Source organism: Lepidothrix coronata, unplaced genomic scaffold (assembly GCF_001604755.1).
Source record: "Lepidothrix coronata isolate B3197 unplaced genomic scaffold, Lepidothrix_coronata-1.0 Scaffold104, whole genome shotgun sequence".
NCBI lineage: Eukaryota > Metazoa > Chordata > Aves > Passeriformes > Pipridae > Lepidothrix > Lepidothrix coronata.
The window spans coordinates 848,368-869,903 of NW_016690284.1; the positions used below are offsets into that span (position 1 = coordinate 848,368).

The window sequence follows — 21,536 nt, forward strand, 5'->3', positions numbered from 1 at the left end:
ATTTCTTCACTAAAAAAGTAAAAACTACTGCTGGTGGGAGTCACCACAACTGCATCTGTTCAGACTACCACGACTACTTGATGGTCACTGAACATATGGGAAATTTTCCCATAGATCTCTGGAGGCTGCTAGAGGAGCTCTAAAAAAGCAGCATCATATAGATGGATGAACAGTGATATTGCTCTTTAACCCAGTCCTTTGTGTCTTATATTGCTGTCTGATTTTCCTAACAAAACTCTGTATTTCATTTATTGCTGCCTATTTGTACCTCTTTCAGTCATTCAAACTCTTCTAAGATTTCTCTAAACTACTGCACAAGTAAGCTGGGTTTGAAATATGAGGGTAGTGCATGTGCACACATACAGTCCTAGTGGTACACAGCAGTGGAACTGCTCCATGTGTAAATAATTTACGGCAGAAACTAGTAAATTCACTTTTATTAAATCAGTTTATCACAACCATCATGTTACAAAAATAACTTCAGAATGATGTTAAATATTAAATACAAAGGTAAAACAGTTGTGCAGTACTCTTAAAATAGAATAACATTTTTTGTACGCATGAATGTTTCTACATAAAGTAGCTGACCTGGATCTGTTTAAGACTGTTCGTCTCCCTTTACCAACTATATTTAGTTCTTCTTGACCTGAAGACATATAGAAAGAAAACTACACATTAAGGAATTGAATTTCACTGAGGCAAGACTGAAAGCAGTGAGAGTTTCCATGCTGCTTAAGAAGGAAGCCAATGGAAGACTCGATCCGTTTTAAGTAGAACAGTTATTGTTTTTACTGAAGCCAAACACTGTCAACTGTTTGGAAGTGCACAGTGGCTAGGAAATTTTCACTTATCTTCCACATCTGCTATCATGGCCTCAACTGCATTCCAGTCCAGCTTGCTGAGGATACTTCCCGTGCTTTCAGAAACGCTGTCGGTGTTGACACTGCCCAGAGGAGAGAAACTCATGTCATACCCTGCAGGGGCCTGTGGGAGGGAGAGAACATGAGCTGAAAAGTGCATCTTTCAGGGACAGTAGAAACAATCCCACCCTTTTCAAACATGTCCTAATCAAGTTATGCGATTATTCTGCAACAAATGCAATCTGTTTTCCTGTTTATGCACTCCAACCAGTGTCTGTTACCTGGACAGTGTAACTATGCGGTTGTTAAAAAGAACGTTCAGTTTCAAGGCTCACAAGAATGACTTTGCTTGTAAAGGCAAAAGGTACTTCAGTTGAAGCACCGTCATTTATGTCCTGCATCTATCCCATACACATATTTAAAACAGAGAACCACATTTTAAATAAAGCAGAAGCAAAGAAAGTGTTAAATTGCAAGTACCAAATAGTTCCTAGTACAACTAGAAATTCTACCTGAAACATGGAGTCATGAGCATCTTGAAGTATTCTTTGGATATCATCAGGCACAGTCCAAGGACTTCCTATGTCTCGATCACTCTCTTGATCAATGTCTTCTGTCTGAACTGCAGTGGTAACTTGTGGGGGCTTTTGTTTTGAGGTTCTGCTGACTCCGTACTCGGCAGCTGAGGAGAAAACAGGCCAACCACAGCATTGTAACGCTTCTTGCTGTTTTCTTCTAAATCTCTTTAAACTTCTCCAAGAACAGAATCTGCAAGTTCTAAGAACTGAAAGCTGTGAGTAAATCCATGTGAAAACAGCATGCCCTGCTATCTTGAGCTGATGTGGAGTGATGGTGAGAAAAGGCTGCTGGTCCCTTCCAGCCTTGTGCTCTGAACTGTCTTCCCAGGGCAGAACACAAAGTGGAACAGGACCATGTACAGTGTCTAGAGCATCCAGGTTCTACAGCGCAGTCCCCCAAAAAAGGAACATTGCTTCATTATTTGACAGAGGACTAAACTAAACAAATCCTGGATTGTGCCTCTTAGAAGACATGAAACTTTAATGAAATGCTTAGCAGTGATGGGGTATATCGGAGAAACAGATACAGAAGGTGCCAGGAAATCAGAAAGAGATCAACCTGTATACAGAGTTTAAAAAGAGAATGTATGGAAAGGAGGAGGAAAATTACTTTCCATGTGTAGAGTGATTCAGGAACAGTGTCCTTTCTGCTTACTATTGCTTCTCTCAATTTCCTGCATTGCCAACTCAAATACACTGACATTTGGCCATTCAATTATGTCACTCGTATAATTCTGGTGTAAGGCAGAATGCAATCGACCCACAGTATTTCCTAAGTTTTAGGTTGATTCTCTCCTCACTCTTTTTCTGTCTGATCAGAAATTCTGCTGCTGTTAACAAGTTCTATATCTGTTAAAGGCTTTGATTAGGAGGGAATATTTATGAGAGGAAACTTTTGTGGATCCAGACCTACAAAGATAGGCATGGCAAAAAGTACCACTAAAATCCAAAAGGATTTTTTTGTTCAGTCACAAATTTTTCCACAATAACATTATGAAAAAATAATATCTTTTGTAGATACTTTACAGATGGTTAATAAAGACAATTTCTATTTTAAAGATCTTAGAGAGTAAGCAGAATAGAAAGGCAGGGAAGAGGCACAGTACTTGTGTTCTGGTCTTCTAATTAACTTTCTCTTTGTAGGTTTCAACCAAACGAAACACTCAGGGCTTCTGTCCCTCATGATTTCATAATGTGTGTTTTAGGAATTCACTGAAATCTAGCACATTTTTTCAGATCTTGAAACTACCACCTGCTTAAACCATTCAGAAGGTAAACAGAGGTGACTGATTAAATATTTCACAACATTTTACTTTAAAGGATTTTTATGAGGGGAGAAAATGATTATTTTTATTCTACCAAACTAATGCTGTATCTGAGGCAGGATGTATTCACAGAATCACAGCATGAGTAAGGTTGGAAGGGACCACAGTGGGTCATCCAGTCCAACCTCCCTGCTCAAGCAGGGCCACCCCACAGCACATGGCACAGGATTGTGTCTGGATGGTTCTTGAATATTTCCAGTGAGGGAGACTCCACAACCTCTCTGGGCAACCTGTTCCAGTGCATGCAGTAAAGAAGTTGTTCCTCATATTCAGGTGGAACTTCCTGTGCTCCAGTTTCTGCCCATTGCCCCTTGTCCTATTGCTTGGCAACACCGAGCAGAGCCTGGCTCTGTTCTCTTGGCACCCTCCCTTCAGCTAATGATAGATATTGATGAGGTCCCCTCTCAGTCATCTCCACGTTCTGAAGAAGAGAACACATTCTGAAATGTGTTCTCTGTGTCTTACTTTTCCCCTGTATTACGTATCTGCACTGCACTATGTCATTGCTCTATGTAACTTACAGTGTCTAGAATCAACAGGACAGTTTGGAGCATTTCTCGGTCTTCCTCTGGAAGTACTTTTCTGTGGGGCCATACAGGCATTTCCTGGAAAGCCAAAGAAAGCATTTCTTCTTTTAAATGCAGATCAAATATATTCAAAGATGCTTAAAAATTTCCATCTATGAGTTTTGCTTCTTGGATTACCCAGCACTCTTGCTATGGAAATTTAAGCTACTTTGGATTTAAAGAGAGGTGATAAGGAAAGGTAACTCTCATCATTTAACAGGTCAATGACAACACAGTTACAAAAGCCTCATAACAGGAGACTTCCAGGATTCTAGGACTGATTTTCTACACAGGTACTAAAGTTCCTTCCTCACAAAAATGCAGCAGTAGCTTGAAGATCATCTTCAGCATGGGCTTTCATCAAGGAGTAGTTCTTTCTTACCCTGGGACTGTGTTAAACCAAGAGCTGGGGTGCCACGGCGTAATCTTTGACCAAAGCTGGGTTTGGCAGCAATTCTGCTCCTTTCTGACAAAACAGGACTGTTCAGATGCCCTCTAAAATAAGAAAAAACACAAACAGAGCAACAAAGCTTAAATACTTACTATTGTCTACCACCTATCATTCCTCTACATAACAATTTCAAGTGTGGTAAAGACACCAAGACACAAGAGCACGTTTAATGCTTAAGAGCTGTTACCCTTTACTAGATGCCATATGCCTTCTTCTGTACCCTTGAGGTGATCTGGTGCTGGACAAAGTTTTATGATCATGTGCTGGTGTTTCAGATAACATTTCATTCATCAGAGAAAGTGCCTGTGATATTCTCATTCTGTGATGCTCAGATAACAGGGCTCTATGGAGAAATAATATTATACATTACCTTATACTTTCACTCATTTCATTCCAGCTGGCTTGTGAGTCTTGTAAGGCTACACGAAGAACATTTTTTTTGCAGTTTCACAGAAGATGTACTAAACCTTTTAAGATCACTACCAAAAAGTTAAATAATTTCTTACCAATGGGTTTGACAGAATGAATGAGTCAGTGTTAGGGAAAAAAAAAAGAAACAATGAAATTTGGAAGTGAAAAATACAGTCAAAGGATGAAACATTTCAGGATTTTCCTAAATGGCAAAACAAACATCAATTATTTATGCTTTTGGTTGAAATATCTTGACATATCATTGATATCTGAAGTTTCAGAGACAAGATAGTTAAAACTACCTCTTTCTTAACACTGAAAGATTAATATATAAATAAGGAGATTAAAACTTATATTTATAGCAACTTACTTGTCTTTTTCTTCTTTCCTCTTCTGGAACATTCTAATATCCTTTGAAGTAGGACTATAATGCTGTGTAAGAAAAAGTATAAAATTCATTAACTTACTATGTACTGTGCTCTCATTCCAGTCTCTCACTCTCAAAATGTACTTATTTGACTTAAAAGTTACTGCTTAAGACATCTTCAGAATGAAAAACAGTATGAACGCATAAAGCCCTACCAGAAAATTCAGGCAAGATTGTCTCTATAATTTTCCAGTCTCTAAAAGTATACTGAAAGCTTGCAGTCACATCTTCCATAAGTCATATGCTCTAAACATTAACATTCCTAGAGAGATGTTTTCACTCTCAAGTTCAAAGCTTCAAATGGCCTTGCCTTTAAGTCTGCTAAAAATCAATGATGTTCCTAATAATGACTAATTTAAAAAACAGGTCAAGGTTGTACTTTGGCCTGGGTTTGCTAGAGTATAATTTGAATTTTTCAGTGCTTTCTTCTTAAAGAAAAAAAAAAGCAAAACCCATACTAAACCACCTAGCAAAATCTGAGAATCCCTCCACTAATGATTTCAGGAGAAAAGCCTATGATAAAAGCATCAAGTATATATTTATGGGTTGGCAACACAGGAAAGGGAGAGAAGCAGGATCTATTTTTCTTGAATCACTTCTCTCTACAGGTGTACAAAAAAAGCAGCTCAGCTCCACTCCCAAGGGCTGTTTGAAACCAGGGGAAATAATGTATTTCAAATAGATGAGATCTGTTACTCTTTCTAAAAGTGAATACAATTGAATTATTTAGTAACAGGAAACTTGTGTGTGTTACATGTTTGCTACTTTGGAGTTAAAACCAGCAGAGCTGCTGCCTGGAAGTATTTACAGCATCCCCTGAATTCAACTAACAAGTAAAAAGTATAGGGATATATTTGCTGTTACTATGTCTCACGTCCTATAAACCCAGAGCTTCCCCTGACTCAGCAGGGTCTTTTCAGGTCCTAAAGATGACAAATGCATATTTTAAGAATTAATAATGATTCGGAAATCACTTCTGAATGGCTTTTGTAACTTCCCCCCTCCCCCCCCCCAGTTATTTCCAGTACAGTGCAGATCAGAAGAGATTTATCAGGCTATAAACTTGTATTTACTGCTAACCCTTTATAATTGCACACACTTCTGTGTGGGTGATGGCTGCCCTCAGTATCTACTCATGTTCCTAAAGGATTGCTGGCATTTGAACTCTGCTTTTTAAATCCAGTGAGGTTTTGGGGGAGGCATACAGATGAAACAAAATGTAAACACATCTTAGCAACTGCTGTAGCTCTCACTCCCTGACAAAATGTGTCTTTCATCAGTGGCTGTTACAGCTGTATCCATTACAGTTAAAAGATTGTATGTCCTAATTGCAACCAATTGCCAATTGCCATCACTGCAGCCTGTGAAGAACATTGGTGCATTTGCTCACTGATCTCTATTGACACAACTATGTCCAGCTCCAATAAAATAAAATTCTACATACAAACCCCCAGTATTAAAATAGAAAAAAAATAAAATTACTGTCAGCCTTTATCTAACCTGAATAATCAACACTTGTACAACATGTAACAGTTACTCTTCAAGTTCCCATTATTCTTACCACATTCTTTCTTAGGTTGAATGGATTACATTCTTTCTGTCTTTGTTCCTCCAGTTTCTTCATATATTCTCTCATTCTTTCCTTTTGCTTTCTTTTCATCCATGTTTGTATCTCTTTCCTCTCCTTTTCTGTTTTTTGAGAATGTGCAGCAGCAAAACTATGAAACCTGAGAGCAGATGTGAATAAGACATAATCTAGCACATCCTGTAAATTGCAACCTGTGGCAACTACACATGATATAATAAAAATACTGTTAACCCTTTAAAATTCTGACTCAGCTGAAAGCATAAGTAATGAAAAAGAGGGGAAGTTTTCTTCTGCAAAATTTTGCTCCATAAAATCCTGGCACACAAGTAATTTCCAAAACTTTTCCTAAATTTTTTCTGCCAGTTGTCAACTACATCCAGATAATAGGACCGGAGCTTAAACTGGTGTGAGCTGTGGCACCAGTGCAACAGACTGGCATCCTTAACAGTTGTATTTTTTTGTTTTGTCAGCAGTTCAGATCACAAACAGGAGTAAGAAACAGCTGTCACTTTGACCTCTCTCAGGGGAGAACACAGCTGATTTTATAACTGACACTCAGGAGGTGTAGAAACCTCCATCAGGAAGGGAAGCATAACAAGCCGGAGTTTGGGGACAGAAGCTTCTGAATCTGCTGTGCTACTGACAGCAAATTTCTACTCTGGCTTTCAGAACAGTTTTAGAAGGTCCCAGTCCATTTGCTGAACTGAGCCTGCTGTATATAGAGATTTCTGCCCCAGCCTACACCTGGTAAACCAAAATAACAGAAAACAACAAGCACATTTTACAAGCCAGTAAATTTGTGGCTATTAAACAGTTCTAATACTAGTCCCATTAACATCAACTCAAACACATACTTGCTTCCATCATTTACAGGGTATGAGCTATGAGAAAAATAACGAGGGTTAAAATGATTTAACTAGCACATAAAAACAGCCATGGTATTACCTAGGGCTTTTCTTAGCTTGTATTTTTGTAAAGCCCAGCTCCGGCAGAGGGATGTAACTTTCTACTACAGGATCATTAATGTCAGTAAAACCACTCCGACCGGTAACTTGCAGGGGATCTTCTAAAGAGCTTGAAGTTAGGTAGAGGAAAAAAAGATGTTACCAATTTAATGCAGAACGGGATTGTGAGAACAACAAGCTAATATCCTTCCTCCCCTGCTTAAAATGAGAATATTCAGGTTGTTTTACACAAAGCCTTTGGACTGGATTTTCTTTCCCCACATCTCTACTGTGTGCACACAAGCAATACCTAGACCATGTGTGTAGATGTACCACCTTAAAAAGGTGTCAGCCCTCCCCTTAGCTTTGCTGTCATCAAGTACACTTGAGCCAACATATATCCAGAAGTCTGACCCCATCCAGAGATGAAATGCCTGAGCTCCACTGGGGTGTGTGAACAAGGCTGGCCCAGAGGAGGCTGAGCTGGAAGCCAGGAGCACCCACAGGGTTTGTATTGCTGCACATGCTGAAATAAGGTTATGGGATGCTACCAGGTTAGGGAACCCCCAGTCTCAGTGATCTTCTGAGCAAGAATCAGTGTGAGTGAGAGGATAGTTTTACCTGAATTCTGCCCATTTCTTTCCTGTCTTTTTATCAGTTGCTCCCAGGAAAAAACAACTCTCATAGTTTATGACTACAAGCTACAATTGCTTCAAGTTACTCCTTTGGGTAAAAATCACCTGTCTGCTAAAATTTACTGCCTCACACCCATCCTCCAGCTTAAGTAATCACTCCCTAATTACTTCTGTCACAACAAGGAGTTCCAGTAAATTACTTGAACAATAAGATAAACCATTCAGTTTACTGCTATGCTTCAAGCAAAACAATAAAGGTGGGTAATGGAGCAGAACGATCAGGAAGAAAGAAAAGCCAGCTACTCTTTTCTACTGCTCAACTGGATCCAGAAGAGTAACAGCAGCTAACAGTAAAAAATACATATGTCACACCATTTTATTTAATGCATAGGCTCATTCCAGTTTTGAAATCTTCAGTTTGTTGCTTTACACTTTTCATATGGTAACACCTTAAAAACTTTCTGGTGATAGTTGGCCTTGGTAGACAACTGCTAGCAGCAGTTGCATGTACTTCCTTGAAAGAGAGGTTTGTAAATAGGAGAAATAACAAATACACACAGACAAGAGCACCATCTACATTAACAGCTCTGTTACTTGCAATTAGAAAAGAACTTTGAATGCTCCTGCGGCTTTTGCATAAAGTAAATGTAACAGGCACTACAAAAATCAGAAAAAATGCCTGAAATTAGTTAACAGAAGGGATTTCATTGAGCTTGAAAATTAATGCCTTGATTTTTATGAAGTGATGACTTCACCCTGACAGCCTCCTTTTTCACAAACAGATTTTCGAAAAAACCAATCTCAAAATACGTACCTATCATGTAAATCTCTGCATATGTGAGAGCCTGAAACAGAAACAATCCTTGTTAATAAAATCCTTGCAATTGTACACAAACTAATCATACATATGTTAAACAGCTAGTGAGATAAAATACAAAAATATATCAACCTGAATATGTTGACATTAAAAATAAACTCATATTGGACATAGGTTTAATGGCCTGTGAGAAAACATGTCATTGATTGTCAGGTTAGCACAGATTCTCGAGAGAACACTAATTAACAACTCCCTGGATGATTTGAATAGTTTTGCTACAATGATGATACCACTGTTGCCCGTCTTCTGCCATGACCAACTAACTGGGAATTATCTGTTCCAATTAATTATACAGCGTTTCATGGAAAATTAACAACTGACACTTACTTGAAGAAGCCAGGAACTCAGAAGGAGCTTGGAATTCAGGAGATGCAACTGAAGAGCAGTATGGATGTCCTGGATGGAAGAGCACTGCTTTCCCTCCTAAACTAAACTCTACACCTCAAAAAATTATAGTTGTAACTTAGTATCACCTATAGCTTTCTCAGCTTGCAAGTAACAAGTTTATACTTACAGAGAAAACCGCATTACTATTTTCAAAATTAATCTGGGTGTGTATACCATTTGAGATTGACTTGTGCTGTATGCAGATACAGGAACCATGTTTTAACACCTTTTAAGACAGATTGCTGCAAATGTGGCTATCAAATGCATGAGCACATTTACAAAGTATGTAATATTTTTGGAAGCTTGACTGCAAGCAATGCAGGCAGTATGCAGAAAATAAGACATTACATTTTTAAACTCAAGCAAGAGATTGATTTTTTTCCTCCTCCTTCCAATGCTACCACAGTCTTCCTAATTGCAAAAATCAATTTGCTGTCAGTTTGCAAAACGAAATGAGACTTCATAAAGTAATGTTTTAGGACACAAACAGTAGCTACTTTATAGTGAAATAAACCAATTGATTTTGCTGATGTGGCTGGATTTAACTGAGATCTCACCTCCCTAGACATAGGAAGATGACAGAGATGATAAAGACAGCTTTTGGAGGAAGCTTTGAGTGTTGTGACATCACACCCTCTTCACTTAATTAAGTAAACACAATTCAGCACAGTGATGGGTTTAAGAAGCAGACCCAAAGGTATTTTCTTCCAACAACAGTGAATTTGAGTGTATGATTCACTGCTGAACTGTTTTCAAAATTTAGTGATAGTGTTCTGCCATGTAACACAAACTCCTTTTCAGCGCAGATCAGTGAAGCCATTCTAAACAATGCAATCCAGAAAGACTGATGACTGACTTTAATAAGCTAATTGGCATTATGTAACAGCCTGTATAACAGCAATGAAAAACTATTACACCAGGAAGAAAAGTTTTACTTATTTTTAGAAGGTGCAAAAGGGAAAAATATATAATAAAGATTATACCAGAAGGTGATTTCATGCCACTGGGAAAGTTAGAAGCCAAGGCTGCAGAGGCAGGAGTGTGTAATTCCACTGGAGTATAACTGGGTACAGGATACTCCAAGTTTAAGCCCTCCTTTTGATCATCTATAACATCTTCAAAAATCATGCCTCTCAAATAACGTTCTGATTCTGTGAAAAAATAATACAGTAACCAATGTAGGCCAATGGAAAATCCTCTCAATGCATAAACTATCACTCATATATACCTGTTACTGGCATCTTTAGTTCATCTGTCAAACCTGTAACAACCTGAACTCGGGTCAGCTGTGGCACTCTGAAAGGGCACTTCCAGAGCTGTGGTGTGTGTACCAATCCTGCACACACGAACTGAGCCCGGAGTTGCTCTGTGTGAGGTTAATGGACATCTTAAATATTGTTTCAGGTGTGAATATAGATATAGCCATAATTTGGTTCTACCACTTGGCTTTGTGTTAACTCCATAAGTAGATTAGACAATGCTCTTGGCACAGTACAGTAGCTACAATTAGGGAGGTACTATATAGTCGTTTCTTACATAAGCAATAAATCATTCAATACATCTGCTCTAACAAACAGTTAAGCTGATGTAAGCTTTTAATAAAATACAGATATTACAACTGAATAGCCACCAAAGATGCAGGAAAAAAACTTACTTCATATACATAAAAAATAAATCCTGGGGACAAATTTCATATTGTTTGACATCAGTGAGTAAAGCACTTATAAGCAGCATGTTTTGATTTCATGTTACAATAGAAATACATATTTTTTAAACTTCTATGGTTTTGGAAAATATCAAGGCTTATAGATACTTTCAAATGCATTTTTATTAAAGCAATATGCCTATAGTCAGATTTGCAACCTTTCATTTTATTTATCTGTCTGGTATTTTTGGTTTATATTTCAATGACAACTTATGAGATTGCATTAAACTTCAGTGGTAATTAAAAGTCAGTCAAGTTTAATATTCAATTGCAGATGTGTTATCTTTCTGTTAACTGAACACATACCATCATCAATGACTTCAGCAGCTTCAGAGAATGAAGGACGAGCACTAAGGTCTGAATCAGTAGCCATTTCAATGTCTTCTATTAGTTTCACTAACTGTAAATGAAACCCAAAAACTAAGTAATGACACTTTCTTCAAGGTGTTTCTGAGACTTTCACCACAGATATTCATGCAAAATATACTTTAAATAAACTTTTGTCATCATAATCTTATAAACATTTTAATGCAGTTTCCTGTTTCAAAACAAACAAACAAAAATAATTCAGGAATCAAAGTAGCTCAAGCAGATTAATTTAATTTAAGAAGTTCAATCTTCTGGATTCGTACTTTGAGAAAAATACATATAAACTCTACTATTTGTGAGAACAGTTTTACTCCTACTGATGACGTTTTTATTTTTAAAGTAGATGAAGTTTTTCAATATATCTTATCTAAAAACCACAGAAACTAAAATATTTCAGTAGTCTTCATAAGTCAGAAGTTTCCTCATGTTTAAAACTGGCCACTCTGGCCAGCATTTCTTCCACTGTAAGTAATCATGTCAGCCAACAGATTCAGCGCTAGATGTAGAAGGACTGTATATTATTTTCAATCTCTCTCAATAGATACTAAGCAGATTTGAGAACACATAGTTCTGAAATGTAAGTTTTGACTTCAGCTGCAAAAAATTACACAATAAACTGTTTAAAAAATGAGAGCTAGCTGTCAGAACTCACCAGTTTGGTATTTCTGAAATCCTGCTCCATATTTTCTATCATGTTCTGTAGTGTCTGTAATTGCATATCCATTTCCTGCTGCTTTGTGGAAAAGTATTCTCTGCCAATCACTTTGGATGGAAGCTCTGAGGAAGGAAGAGTTCTGTCACCTTCATGTAGTATGTTCCAAGTTACACTATCTGTAGCAGAATCTGACTTCTTATCTTCCTTTTGCACTTGGCTTGATGCATTCTTCTGATGGTCACCTTGAAATAAAAAAAAAAAGAATGCACCAATATTATTGAATAAACTGCAAGCATGTAAATACTGCAGGTAATCAGGCACAGATGTGTTGAATGTAAGGACAGATTTTAGGAGCCAGGAATCATCACAAAAGAAGTCAAATGTATAAATGTTGATGTTTAATGCTAAAAAAGCAGGGGGTTAATTGAGAGGAAAGCTGCAGATTTTCTGTGGAAGTATTATAACAAAACTGTCTTGCTTTTTTCAGGTTTAAAACCAAAATGATTTACCTTGCTTCTGAAGAGCCTCACATGGAATTGCATTAGTAACAGAAGCTGCTGTGTGGTGAAGTTTTGCAGTAGATGGAATTTCAAACTTCTCATTTTGCTGTGCAGCATCTACCTCTTCTGCAGACTCAGGTATCATGGGCAAATTGCTAAGGATGTCACTGTCTTCAATGTCGATCACACTGATATACTCATGTTCATGCTAAACAACAACAAGATTATGAAGAATTATACCGAATGTGTTTTGAATATATTGTTTACAGTGCATTATTAAACATAAAACTTTAAGCTGAAAGGATTTGTTCTGGAGACAAAGAATCCAAATTAATTAACACAAACAGTATTTTAATCACACGTACATTGGATTACACATGTACATGAGATTACTAACCAAATCAGGTGCATCTGACCGAAAGGATGGTAAAGGTTTCTTTTTCACTTCAGTGGGAAATCTCGGGTTTAAATACATGTCAGGTGGTAGTATTGCAGGGGCACTAGATGATTCTATGAGAAAATAATAATAGTCAGTATTATATTTACAGCAAAAGCCACAAAACTTCAGACTAAATATTTGGAAACAACTCTGCATTCTCTAGATGTCAAGAAAAGCTTTGACTATGCTGCAGTCTAAATTGCTACTAATTTCCAAGTCTATCCCAGCTAAGTAAAATAAAAAAAATTCATCTTTAATTGATTCAAAGAAATTATATTACTCAGCTAGAAAGACCTCTAATAAAGCTATTTGCAAACAAGTTATGTCATGTAGTAAAATTATCTTCAAATGGAAAAACACAGTTGAATTTTAAAACAGTGGAAAAATTAATATGCTCATTTGGTACCATAGGGAAAATACTTAGGTGCTGAAATCTACATACTTCAATTTATGAAGGATTTTTAATATGGGGGGAGAAAACCCAAACCAAAATATATCTTATTTAGCCCAAATTCAGTTACCTTCTGTTTTCTGTTCTACAAATTGATCCAAAAGATGACTGATTGAGAATAAAATTCCTACTTGGGACTAGAACATTATAACCTGCATCTAGTAGATGCAAGGAAACACCTGTATAAGTAGCTGAGCTACTGCAGCTCAATTTCATGTAGAGCTGTAATCTGTTTTAACATCCCACTGGTCAATTCTTTTGGTCTACATTACACCAAAACCCCAAGAGTAAGCGGCACTAAAATCAAGATAAAATCCACAAAATAATCTCATACAGGAACGCAAAGGCATAGGTACACTGCTTCATGAAAAATTCCAGCCAAACTTTTCATAAATAGTATTATAACTATTTAGTATTGGGTTTCAAGAAGTCAGATGAATTACCATGTTATCTATGCCCTGCATTAAGCTACCCCATGTACAAAACCCATGTTAAAACTGCTATATTGTTATAGACTTCCCAAACAACAAATGAAGTAGAGAGAGCCTGGAGCCACACCTGGCACAGGAACAGATGGGGCTGGCTCATTTTTTTGAACTTCGGAAATCTCATTTCCACCGCTGATTCCATGATCCTGATATGACTCGAGCACTTGATTGGGAAAAAAACCAAACAACCAAGACCAAAATGCATGAATGTAAGGAAAGTAACGATACTGATGGCATTATCTGAATGCACATTTCTAATTTGACAGCTCACAATCAAAGAAAAGTTGTGGTGGATGAGGCAGAGAAACAATTTCAGTAACAGGGTGAAACACTGTCTAAAATGCATTTAGATAAACACAAATGAAGTTAGAAGATTTCAGAAAAAGTCACATCAGAACTGATTTACGAAAAGCTTGTGGACACTCTTACATAATTGCATCAGTTATATTTTCACTTGTAATTATTTTAACTACTGCTTTGTAATTTATATTCTAATGGTTTCTGGTTTAATTCTTTTTGAAACAAAAAATCAGAGCACAAAAAACTGTTTCTCCCTTTACAATCTTATTGCATTTTGAAAACTGACAAAATAACTAGAAAGAAGCAACACCAGAAGCAGCTGGTTTCTGTAAGTCACGCAGGTAGCACTTACTTGGATGAGTATTTGTACTTGCATCTTGAGTTTCTGCTGGTTTTTTCCCTACAGAAGCCATGTAATGCAGATCTGCTGAAGTAGTAATTGCTTCCTCCACTGTGTCTGAAATGTAATAATGCAGAATTGGTGTCTACAAATAACACAAGAATTAGACATCCTTGAAAGCAATGATACTAACTCAAAACTATGGGTTCCAACAGTTTTTTCTTTGTATTCCTGACAGATATTTTTAACTTTTCTCTAAGCATATGTCATGAATGATTCCCAGAAAAGTTCATGCTACCTACTTGATGTGAATATGCAACTGTATTGAGACTTACAATGTTACACTGAATTAAAATCAAGGTTCAGTTTAGGTATATGATTTTTAAATTCAATATTTTAGTATGTTGTACCATAAAAGTCTGCTTCACAGTCCAAAAGGGAGGGAAACATTTATGATGTGCATACCTTAATTTCTTTATTGATGTTTCTACAGAGGTTTGCAAGCCATTATTTAGAGAATAGATTGTATTTTGTCCTCTGATAAGACTGAATATTCTGCTGAAAACTAGAAAGAAGCAAATCTTTCCACAGGCATGGTCTTAATGTTGCAAGCTATAAGCATTGTAAACATTGAATCTCTTTTAAAAGAGCCTTAAATTCTGTGTAGTTAGACTATCCAGGCAAATAAAATTGGAATAATATCTGTTTTGTAAAAAGAAAACAATTTAATATTAAAAAGCATTGTTCACAGCATTATTTTGATAAATCACATGAACAGAAATGACCAAGAACCATAGTTAATGGAAGTAATAGTCACCATAACCATACTATAATGAAACCATAGTTACTGAAACTCATTCAACATACTTATGTTGTTATTTCACTAACTCAATTGTTTTTAACCATAAAAACACAAGACTATCACTCATTATGAAAAAAATTAAAATACTTCTATAATTTTCAGAACTATTCTGAGTCTTCAGATAATTGATATAAGACCTTAAATTTGCCTGCATGTCTCTCCACACCAATCCCCTAAAAACTCACTATGCCTAAAAAAGTTTGGAAACCTGTTGTCCATCCTGAAAGGTCTGGGGAAAGACACCATAAGCCATTAAGCTGTATTGCCCACAGATTACATGATCCAAGTTTTTAACATCTTGATGACCACAGAGTTTTCATTTGAAATCTAACAAAGTTATGGTCCTTGGTTTTTTTGTTATTTAAGCACTCAAAGCACAAAAAAGACTTGTACTTGCCCATTGAAACAAACAAACCATCTTGAGGGTAAGATGCCGATTCTGTTTTGTGATCCTAATATAAGGAAAAAAGGAATCATCTTTAAAATTAGTTCCAATGCAGATTAAAGGCTTTCTTGATGCTGTTTAACTATCCAATATACCTTGTGTGAGTAATAACTGGGGGAAAAAAACCATTGTAATTTTGTTTTCTTACTCCTTTTTTAAATTCTTCTGATCTATTCCAGCTCAGTGGAATTACTGGTTATGTGACAACCTCATATGTACCTCAGGGTGATCTGCAGTAACACAAATTCTTTATTCCTCTTTGACTATATGGTATATCTGCTGTACCCTAAGTAATATCTCCGTGGTCTGGAAAGGGTCTCCAGCTGCTGTGCTGGAGTGAAGTCTCAAAGAAGGTGTGGTATGGACCAGAAACAGAGTCTGCTGCTCTGGGTAGTGTTCTAGCTTTAAATCTGGTGGTGTTCTAGCTTGAAAACTGGTACTTGCAAGGATAATCCCCAAAAGCTATCAAAAAGGCCTTGGCAAATGAAAAGTACAAGTATATAAATCAAAACCCACCCTGATAAAGACTTTCTTTTCTCAGTTTCTGGTTTGTGACAGAACTGAGATCTCATACTTCCCATTCCTACTTTTACACTGTCATCCATATAGCCCCACATGAAAAGAGTAATGCCTGGCTCATTTGTCATTTGTGAAATGACAAATGCCTGGGTCATTTGTCCCAGGCTAAATGTAATTTTTTTTTTAACATTTCTGTATGTTTTTACTATAAATGTTCATACAGACCTACATCCTATCAAAACAGACAAGTTCATGTTCCAGGAAAAACAACAGCAATCTTAGAATACTTCATAAAGATAAATCTAATGTTTACAGAAAATGCAAGTCTGTGAATTGAATATATATATACTGTTTCTAGGCTAGAGCCTAAAAGTGATGTACATTATTGTTTTGGTTTATAGTTTTCCACTAATTTACTTTCTGTTAATACTTGAATGGAAAAAAGCAAAGAAAGAAATATTATTCTATACCTCAGTCTCTGATTCGTCAACCATTTCTGTGTCACTAATAGTGATGATGGAGGCCTCTGGGCAGAAGGACACAGTTGGCTTCTTCTTCTCCTTCTTCTCTTGTAGTTGTTTCTTGTTACGCTTTTTTCTTCTGTCAACATATTAATTACAGATAAAGAATAAGATGTGCACTGAATTAAAGATGGAAAAGATAAACAGAACTGTTGCATACAGATCAGTTCAAAGCACTATTTTTGCCTATCTGAAATCTACAAAAAATTGTTGTAGGAACTCATAAAAATATTAACAATCACACTAAAATCTGTTAATTGACTAATAAGCTATTTTTACTAAATATTACAAACTACATAACAATCCACATCTATGTTTTGTGTATAATTAATAATTACCCCGCAAAATACCTGTAAAGAATCTGTGAGACAAACTTCAGTTATCACAGAAACTTTCTAATTATTTTATAAAAAAGTTGCAGTTCTTCTGTGATATGTGATAAGTAGATTATAAGACAACTAATCAGAAGAAAGCAAGTGTTCTATTCTAGAACATTCTACCAACAGTCTATGAGAACTGAACAAGGATATATAAGTAGCTTAAACAAACTGTTTTAACTGCTTGTGCAATCAATTAACAACAAATAAATCAAATTTCATAAATAATAAGATACTATACTGAAAGAGTGTAACCCTTTTTTTCCTGAAGATTACTACTAACAGTGACAATATGCAGCACAGACAGCAGCCTATTAAGATTCATTGTGTGTAAACTGCAAAGCATTTCACAAACAGTATACAGCAGTCAGGTAACAACAAGACTTTAAAACACAAATAGCAATATGGTAAGAATTCCCCCTTGACTCTTCTTCTTATTAGTCTGCTAACAGCAAAAACCCCTTCGTGCCTTAATGATATGCTTCTGCTGTGTTTTTACTAACATTTAGTATTTTATTCTCTGCCTAGAGAATTACATCCAATCCCTCTGATCTCAAAGCTAGAAGGTACAGGTTACCAGCTAGTTCTTCAAAATGAAGTTCCCACTTTAAAAGTCTGGCTTGCCTTTTTCTATTTTTCTGCACATCTCTCAGTTCAAATGGTTCAACATTAGTTTTTAGTAACTGGATAGGTTCAGTTTGGTCTTGTCCATAGGAAGTGCTGAGCACAGAATTATGCTGATGGTGTTGCTCAAACGCAATGAGATCTTGAAATGGGATGAGTTTTGGTGCCTGAAAGGGTTCAGAGAGAGAGAGAAAAGAGAAGAAAGAGAAAGGGCAACCCATCAGATTGGATGAAAAAAGTAGGTCCAGTTTGGATCTCGGTTATCCAAACAAAACTCCTGTAGCAATTTGTAAAGAAAATGGAAATGTAATATTAACAGCATCAGGCCAGGACCTCTACCAGTATGTACATGTGTAAATTATTTTCTTAAAGTAAACTAAAAGATGGGAATTTTCTCCACAGAACATATTTCACTAATATTTGCATTTCCTACCCATGTTGTTCAGGATGAAGGTAGGAACGGTGCAATGTAGACAAGGACTGAAGAAATACCTTTCAAGAAAAAACATTTCCACTCTTTTCAACTGAAATGTGCAAGCTTATAAGAGTGTAACAGAAACAACATTTTTCAAAACATCGAGTTCTCAGCATCCATAAGATAAGGTTTTCTTAGTCAGCCTTTTAGCATCCTATTTCTGCACTACAAAAGAGGATTTATCACTGCATTCTATTTCTGTAAATAATTCTATTACCATTTCTGGAAAAAAACCAGTACTGCTCGTTACCATATAAATATTATCCAATACTTTAGATAGTAAATTCTTTGCATTCATTATTAATGGGCTGAATGGTGACAAACTGTGGAACATGGAATCAATCTAACGCCATTAAAAACACTTTCAGGCTTGCAGCCTCATATTGACATGCAGATAAACTGGTACCTCTAGTTCTAGATTGCTCCTGGTAGCTGTGCTGAGCACTTGAAACACCATAGTCTGGAAACATGAATTTATTTGTGATGAATAAGAAATTATGAAATGGCAAAACCACTACAACTTAGAAAAAAATATTATTAAAATCCAGTACCTTCCTTTTTTGAGGTAAATTAACCTGAAGTAGTGATATTCCTGCATCCTGTAGTATTTCTCTGGAGTCAGTATCCTTTGTTGCACGTTTAACAGGTATTAAAGTAGTAGTGATTGGCTGCTTTACAGCTGGTGGAACTCTGGGTGCGGCGTCAAGATGCAAGTGCAACAGCGGAATACCAGCCGGGTTCTGAGTGATCGGCGCTCTGTATGTATTCACATCTGCAAGGAACTGCTGCTGAGGTGAAAATTCTTGCTGCCCTACATATTGATCAAGGTTCAGGTGTTTGGGAGGCCCCCTATGCACTCTTTCTGCCCATCTCCTCTCTTCCTCGTGCATTTGCCTTGGGATCTCAGGGTCGTATCTACTCCTGCTGAAATCTTCTTTTGCCTTACTCTTTCTTATCGTGTATGATGACTGATGGTTCCATAAGGAATCTGATGAACTCCAAGCTACTCGTGGTACTGGGGGTGGTCTGGCAGAAGCTGATGACATTTCTACTGGATGGAAAAATGCTGATTTGAAATAACTTGATTCGAGCCTAAGCAAAGGAAATCCACTTGAGTAACTTGTTTTCTTTTCAATAGGAATAAACCCCACTGTTTTCTGGATGTTTGAGGAAGAAGCTAGGAGATGAAGTGGTTTAGTAGGCCCTGAAGAATGCTGATATTGGGATGGTAACATAAATCCTGTTTCCTTGCTGTTGCTTTCAAGTAGAGTTAAAGAGGCATTCACATCCAGATGACTCTAAATCACAAAAGCAAACAATCCAGCATTTACATAGGAACCATGCACTAAATATGCACAAAAATAGTTTTGTCTACACCAATCACTACAAACATATTTCCTAATTCAACAGGATAGATAACATATCAGATATACTGAACTATCTTCATAAACAGCACTTTGATATACATACTTCTACATGGCCACTGTTGCCTTCATCTTCTACACTATTCCTTTGATGAAAATCAGAGCTCTTTTGACCAGGTTTTCCTTTATTTTCTGGAGACGGCAGCTGTGTTCTTGGAGAACCATTGCCTTGGGCAGTGTGTGCATGCTGGCTCCCAGCCAGGTGAACAGATTGATGCTGCTGCAACATTTGTTGCACATTTGGTACGTTGCCAAAGGATGACTGCACTATTTGCATTAAACTCATGAAGTTGATCTGCTGTAGCTGAAAACACACAAAGTTAATACTGTTAACAACTTTAACAGGAATCTTAGCAAAAATTCTATGTCTACACTATGTTATTGCTGTTCATTATCCTGTAAAAACAGGTGTCAAAATAAACAACATTACAAAGTTTCAATTTGTATAATTGAAAATTTAATTCATATAATTGTTTATTGTACTGGACTTTCTTTTAAGATACAATAAATACCTGCGACAGTCAGGTTATGCTAAAGCAAGACAAATTCCTTCACTTTTTTTGTGAAGTTTTAGTAAATGTAAGGTCACTTAAAATTGGCTCAATGTACTAATACACCTTAAATCCTAGAATAGCTGTGAAGCTGTTACAGCACCAGAATTTTTCCTTATGTATACCACTAGAGCACACTGATTTATACAGGTTAGCAAAGGCATATAGTGCTTTTGGAAAACTCCACAAAAGAGTATGGCGTAATAAACACTTGAAGAAAAGTACAAAGATCAGTGTTTACAGAGCCATAGTGCTCTCTACTCTCTTATACGGATCTGAATCATGGGTTGTCTACCGCCACCACCTGCGTCTCCTAGAACGCTTCCATCAACGCTGTCTCCGTATGATCCTAAACATCCACTGGTCAGATTATGTGACCAATACATCTGTTCTAGAGCAAGCAGCAGTCACAAGTATTGAGGCCATGTTACTGAGAACACAGCTGCGATGGGCAGGGCACGTCTCCAGGATAAAGGACCACCGCCTTCCTAAAATCTTGCTTTATGGTGAACTTGCCACTGGCTGCTGCAAGAGAGGAGCCCCGAAGAGGAGATACAAGGACTCCCTGAAACAACATCTCAGCCTTGGCCATATTGATCAACATAACTTGTCTACTCTGGCCTCAAATCGGGATGCTTAGAGACACACCATCTATAATGCTACTGTCTTCTTCGAGAACACACGCAGGATCACTCTCGAGGAAAAAAGGCAACGCAGAAAGAACCGTGTATTGCAGAATACACCATCTAAGGAGTCTTTCTGCTGTGCCTTTTGCAATCGGATATGTCTGTCACGTATTGGCCTCATAAGCCACCAGTGTGCCTGTATCAAATGTGGATAGAGCCTTCCCAAATCTTCGTTCGCGAAGCCTAGCCATGATGACACTGATTTATGTAAACTAAAATACACTCAAACTTCTATTATCACATAACTCATTTTCTTGAGTCAAAACCAAGAGTTAAGTCTAAAATAACTTTTCACGGTGTAACATGTAACATGCTTAACATGGAACTGAAAATCTCTTTCAAAAACAACCACACACAGAGAATGCATTTAAAACAATAATTACGTCTGTTGTTTTAAATAACACAGCTTGAACTGTGAAAATTATTTTAAAAAATTAGATGCTCTCACCTGAATTAACTTAAACATTTCATCTTGGAGCATATGTCTGACATTTTCTGATGTGTTTGATTTCTCCTCTGGAGGGACTTCTTCCTTGACTTCTAGCTTCTTTGCACAAACAGAAGTGTGGGAGGCAACACTTGACGTAGTTGACACAACAGTATGAAAAGGCTGGCAATCACTTACAGAAATGCCTGCATTACTTCAAAAGGAAAAGAATAAAACTATGAAAAACATTCATAGTTCAAAACATCTATATAAGGTTGTCTTAAATAAATCCAGAAAAAATGTAAAGGCATCCGTTTTCTAAAAACATA

The 21,536-nt window shown here is 36.8% G+C and overlaps 1 protein-coding gene across 3 annotated transcripts in view; it reads right to left on the bottom strand.

Annotated features, from left to right (window-relative positions):
• CUNH5orf42 (chromosome unknown C5orf42 homolog) overlaps positions 1 to 21,536 on the bottom strand; it is a 56,796-nt gene continuing 35,260 nt past the window's right edge. For 2 of the 3 annotated variants that reach the window (XM_017823663.1, XM_017823662.1), the window contains exons 32-54: positions 21,229 to 21,421; positions 19,590 to 19,847; positions 18,671 to 19,417; positions 17,645 to 17,811; positions 16,593 to 16,722; positions 15,556 to 15,610; positions 14,309 to 14,413; positions 13,727 to 13,819; positions 12,676 to 12,788; positions 12,288 to 12,486; positions 11,776 to 12,020; positions 11,061 to 11,154; positions 10,033 to 10,200; positions 8,990 to 9,103; positions 8,600 to 8,630; positions 7,152 to 7,280; positions 6,180 to 6,345; positions 4,562 to 4,623; positions 3,968 to 4,123; positions 3,712 to 3,824; positions 3,285 to 3,368; positions 1,373 to 1,542; positions 2 to 984 (exon numbers count right to left, since the gene is read on the bottom strand). In XM_017823663.1, coding sequence (XP_017679152.1) covers positions 844 to 984; positions 1,373 to 1,542; positions 3,285 to 3,368; positions 3,712 to 3,824; positions 3,968 to 4,123; positions 4,562 to 4,623; positions 6,180 to 6,345; positions 7,152 to 7,280; positions 8,600 to 8,630; positions 8,990 to 9,103; positions 10,033 to 10,200; positions 11,061 to 11,154; positions 11,776 to 12,020; positions 12,288 to 12,486; positions 12,676 to 12,788; positions 13,727 to 13,819; positions 14,309 to 14,413; positions 15,556 to 15,610; positions 16,593 to 16,722; positions 17,645 to 17,811; positions 18,671 to 19,417; positions 19,590 to 19,847; positions 21,229 to 21,421 — 3,733 coding nt within the window. In that variant the 3' untranslated portion in view covers positions 2 to 843. Of the gene's footprint in view, positions 985 to 1,372; positions 1,543 to 3,284; positions 3,369 to 3,711; positions 3,825 to 3,967; positions 4,124 to 4,561; positions 4,624 to 6,179; positions 6,346 to 7,151; positions 7,281 to 8,599; positions 8,631 to 8,989; positions 9,104 to 10,032; positions 10,201 to 11,060; positions 11,155 to 11,775; positions 12,021 to 12,287; positions 12,487 to 12,675; positions 12,789 to 13,726; positions 13,820 to 14,308; positions 14,414 to 15,555; positions 15,611 to 16,592; positions 16,723 to 17,644; positions 17,812 to 18,670; positions 19,418 to 19,589; positions 19,848 to 21,228; positions 21,422 to 21,536 lie in introns of all 3 variants that reach the window. The other variant, XM_017823661.1, reaches the window with a different exon arrangement.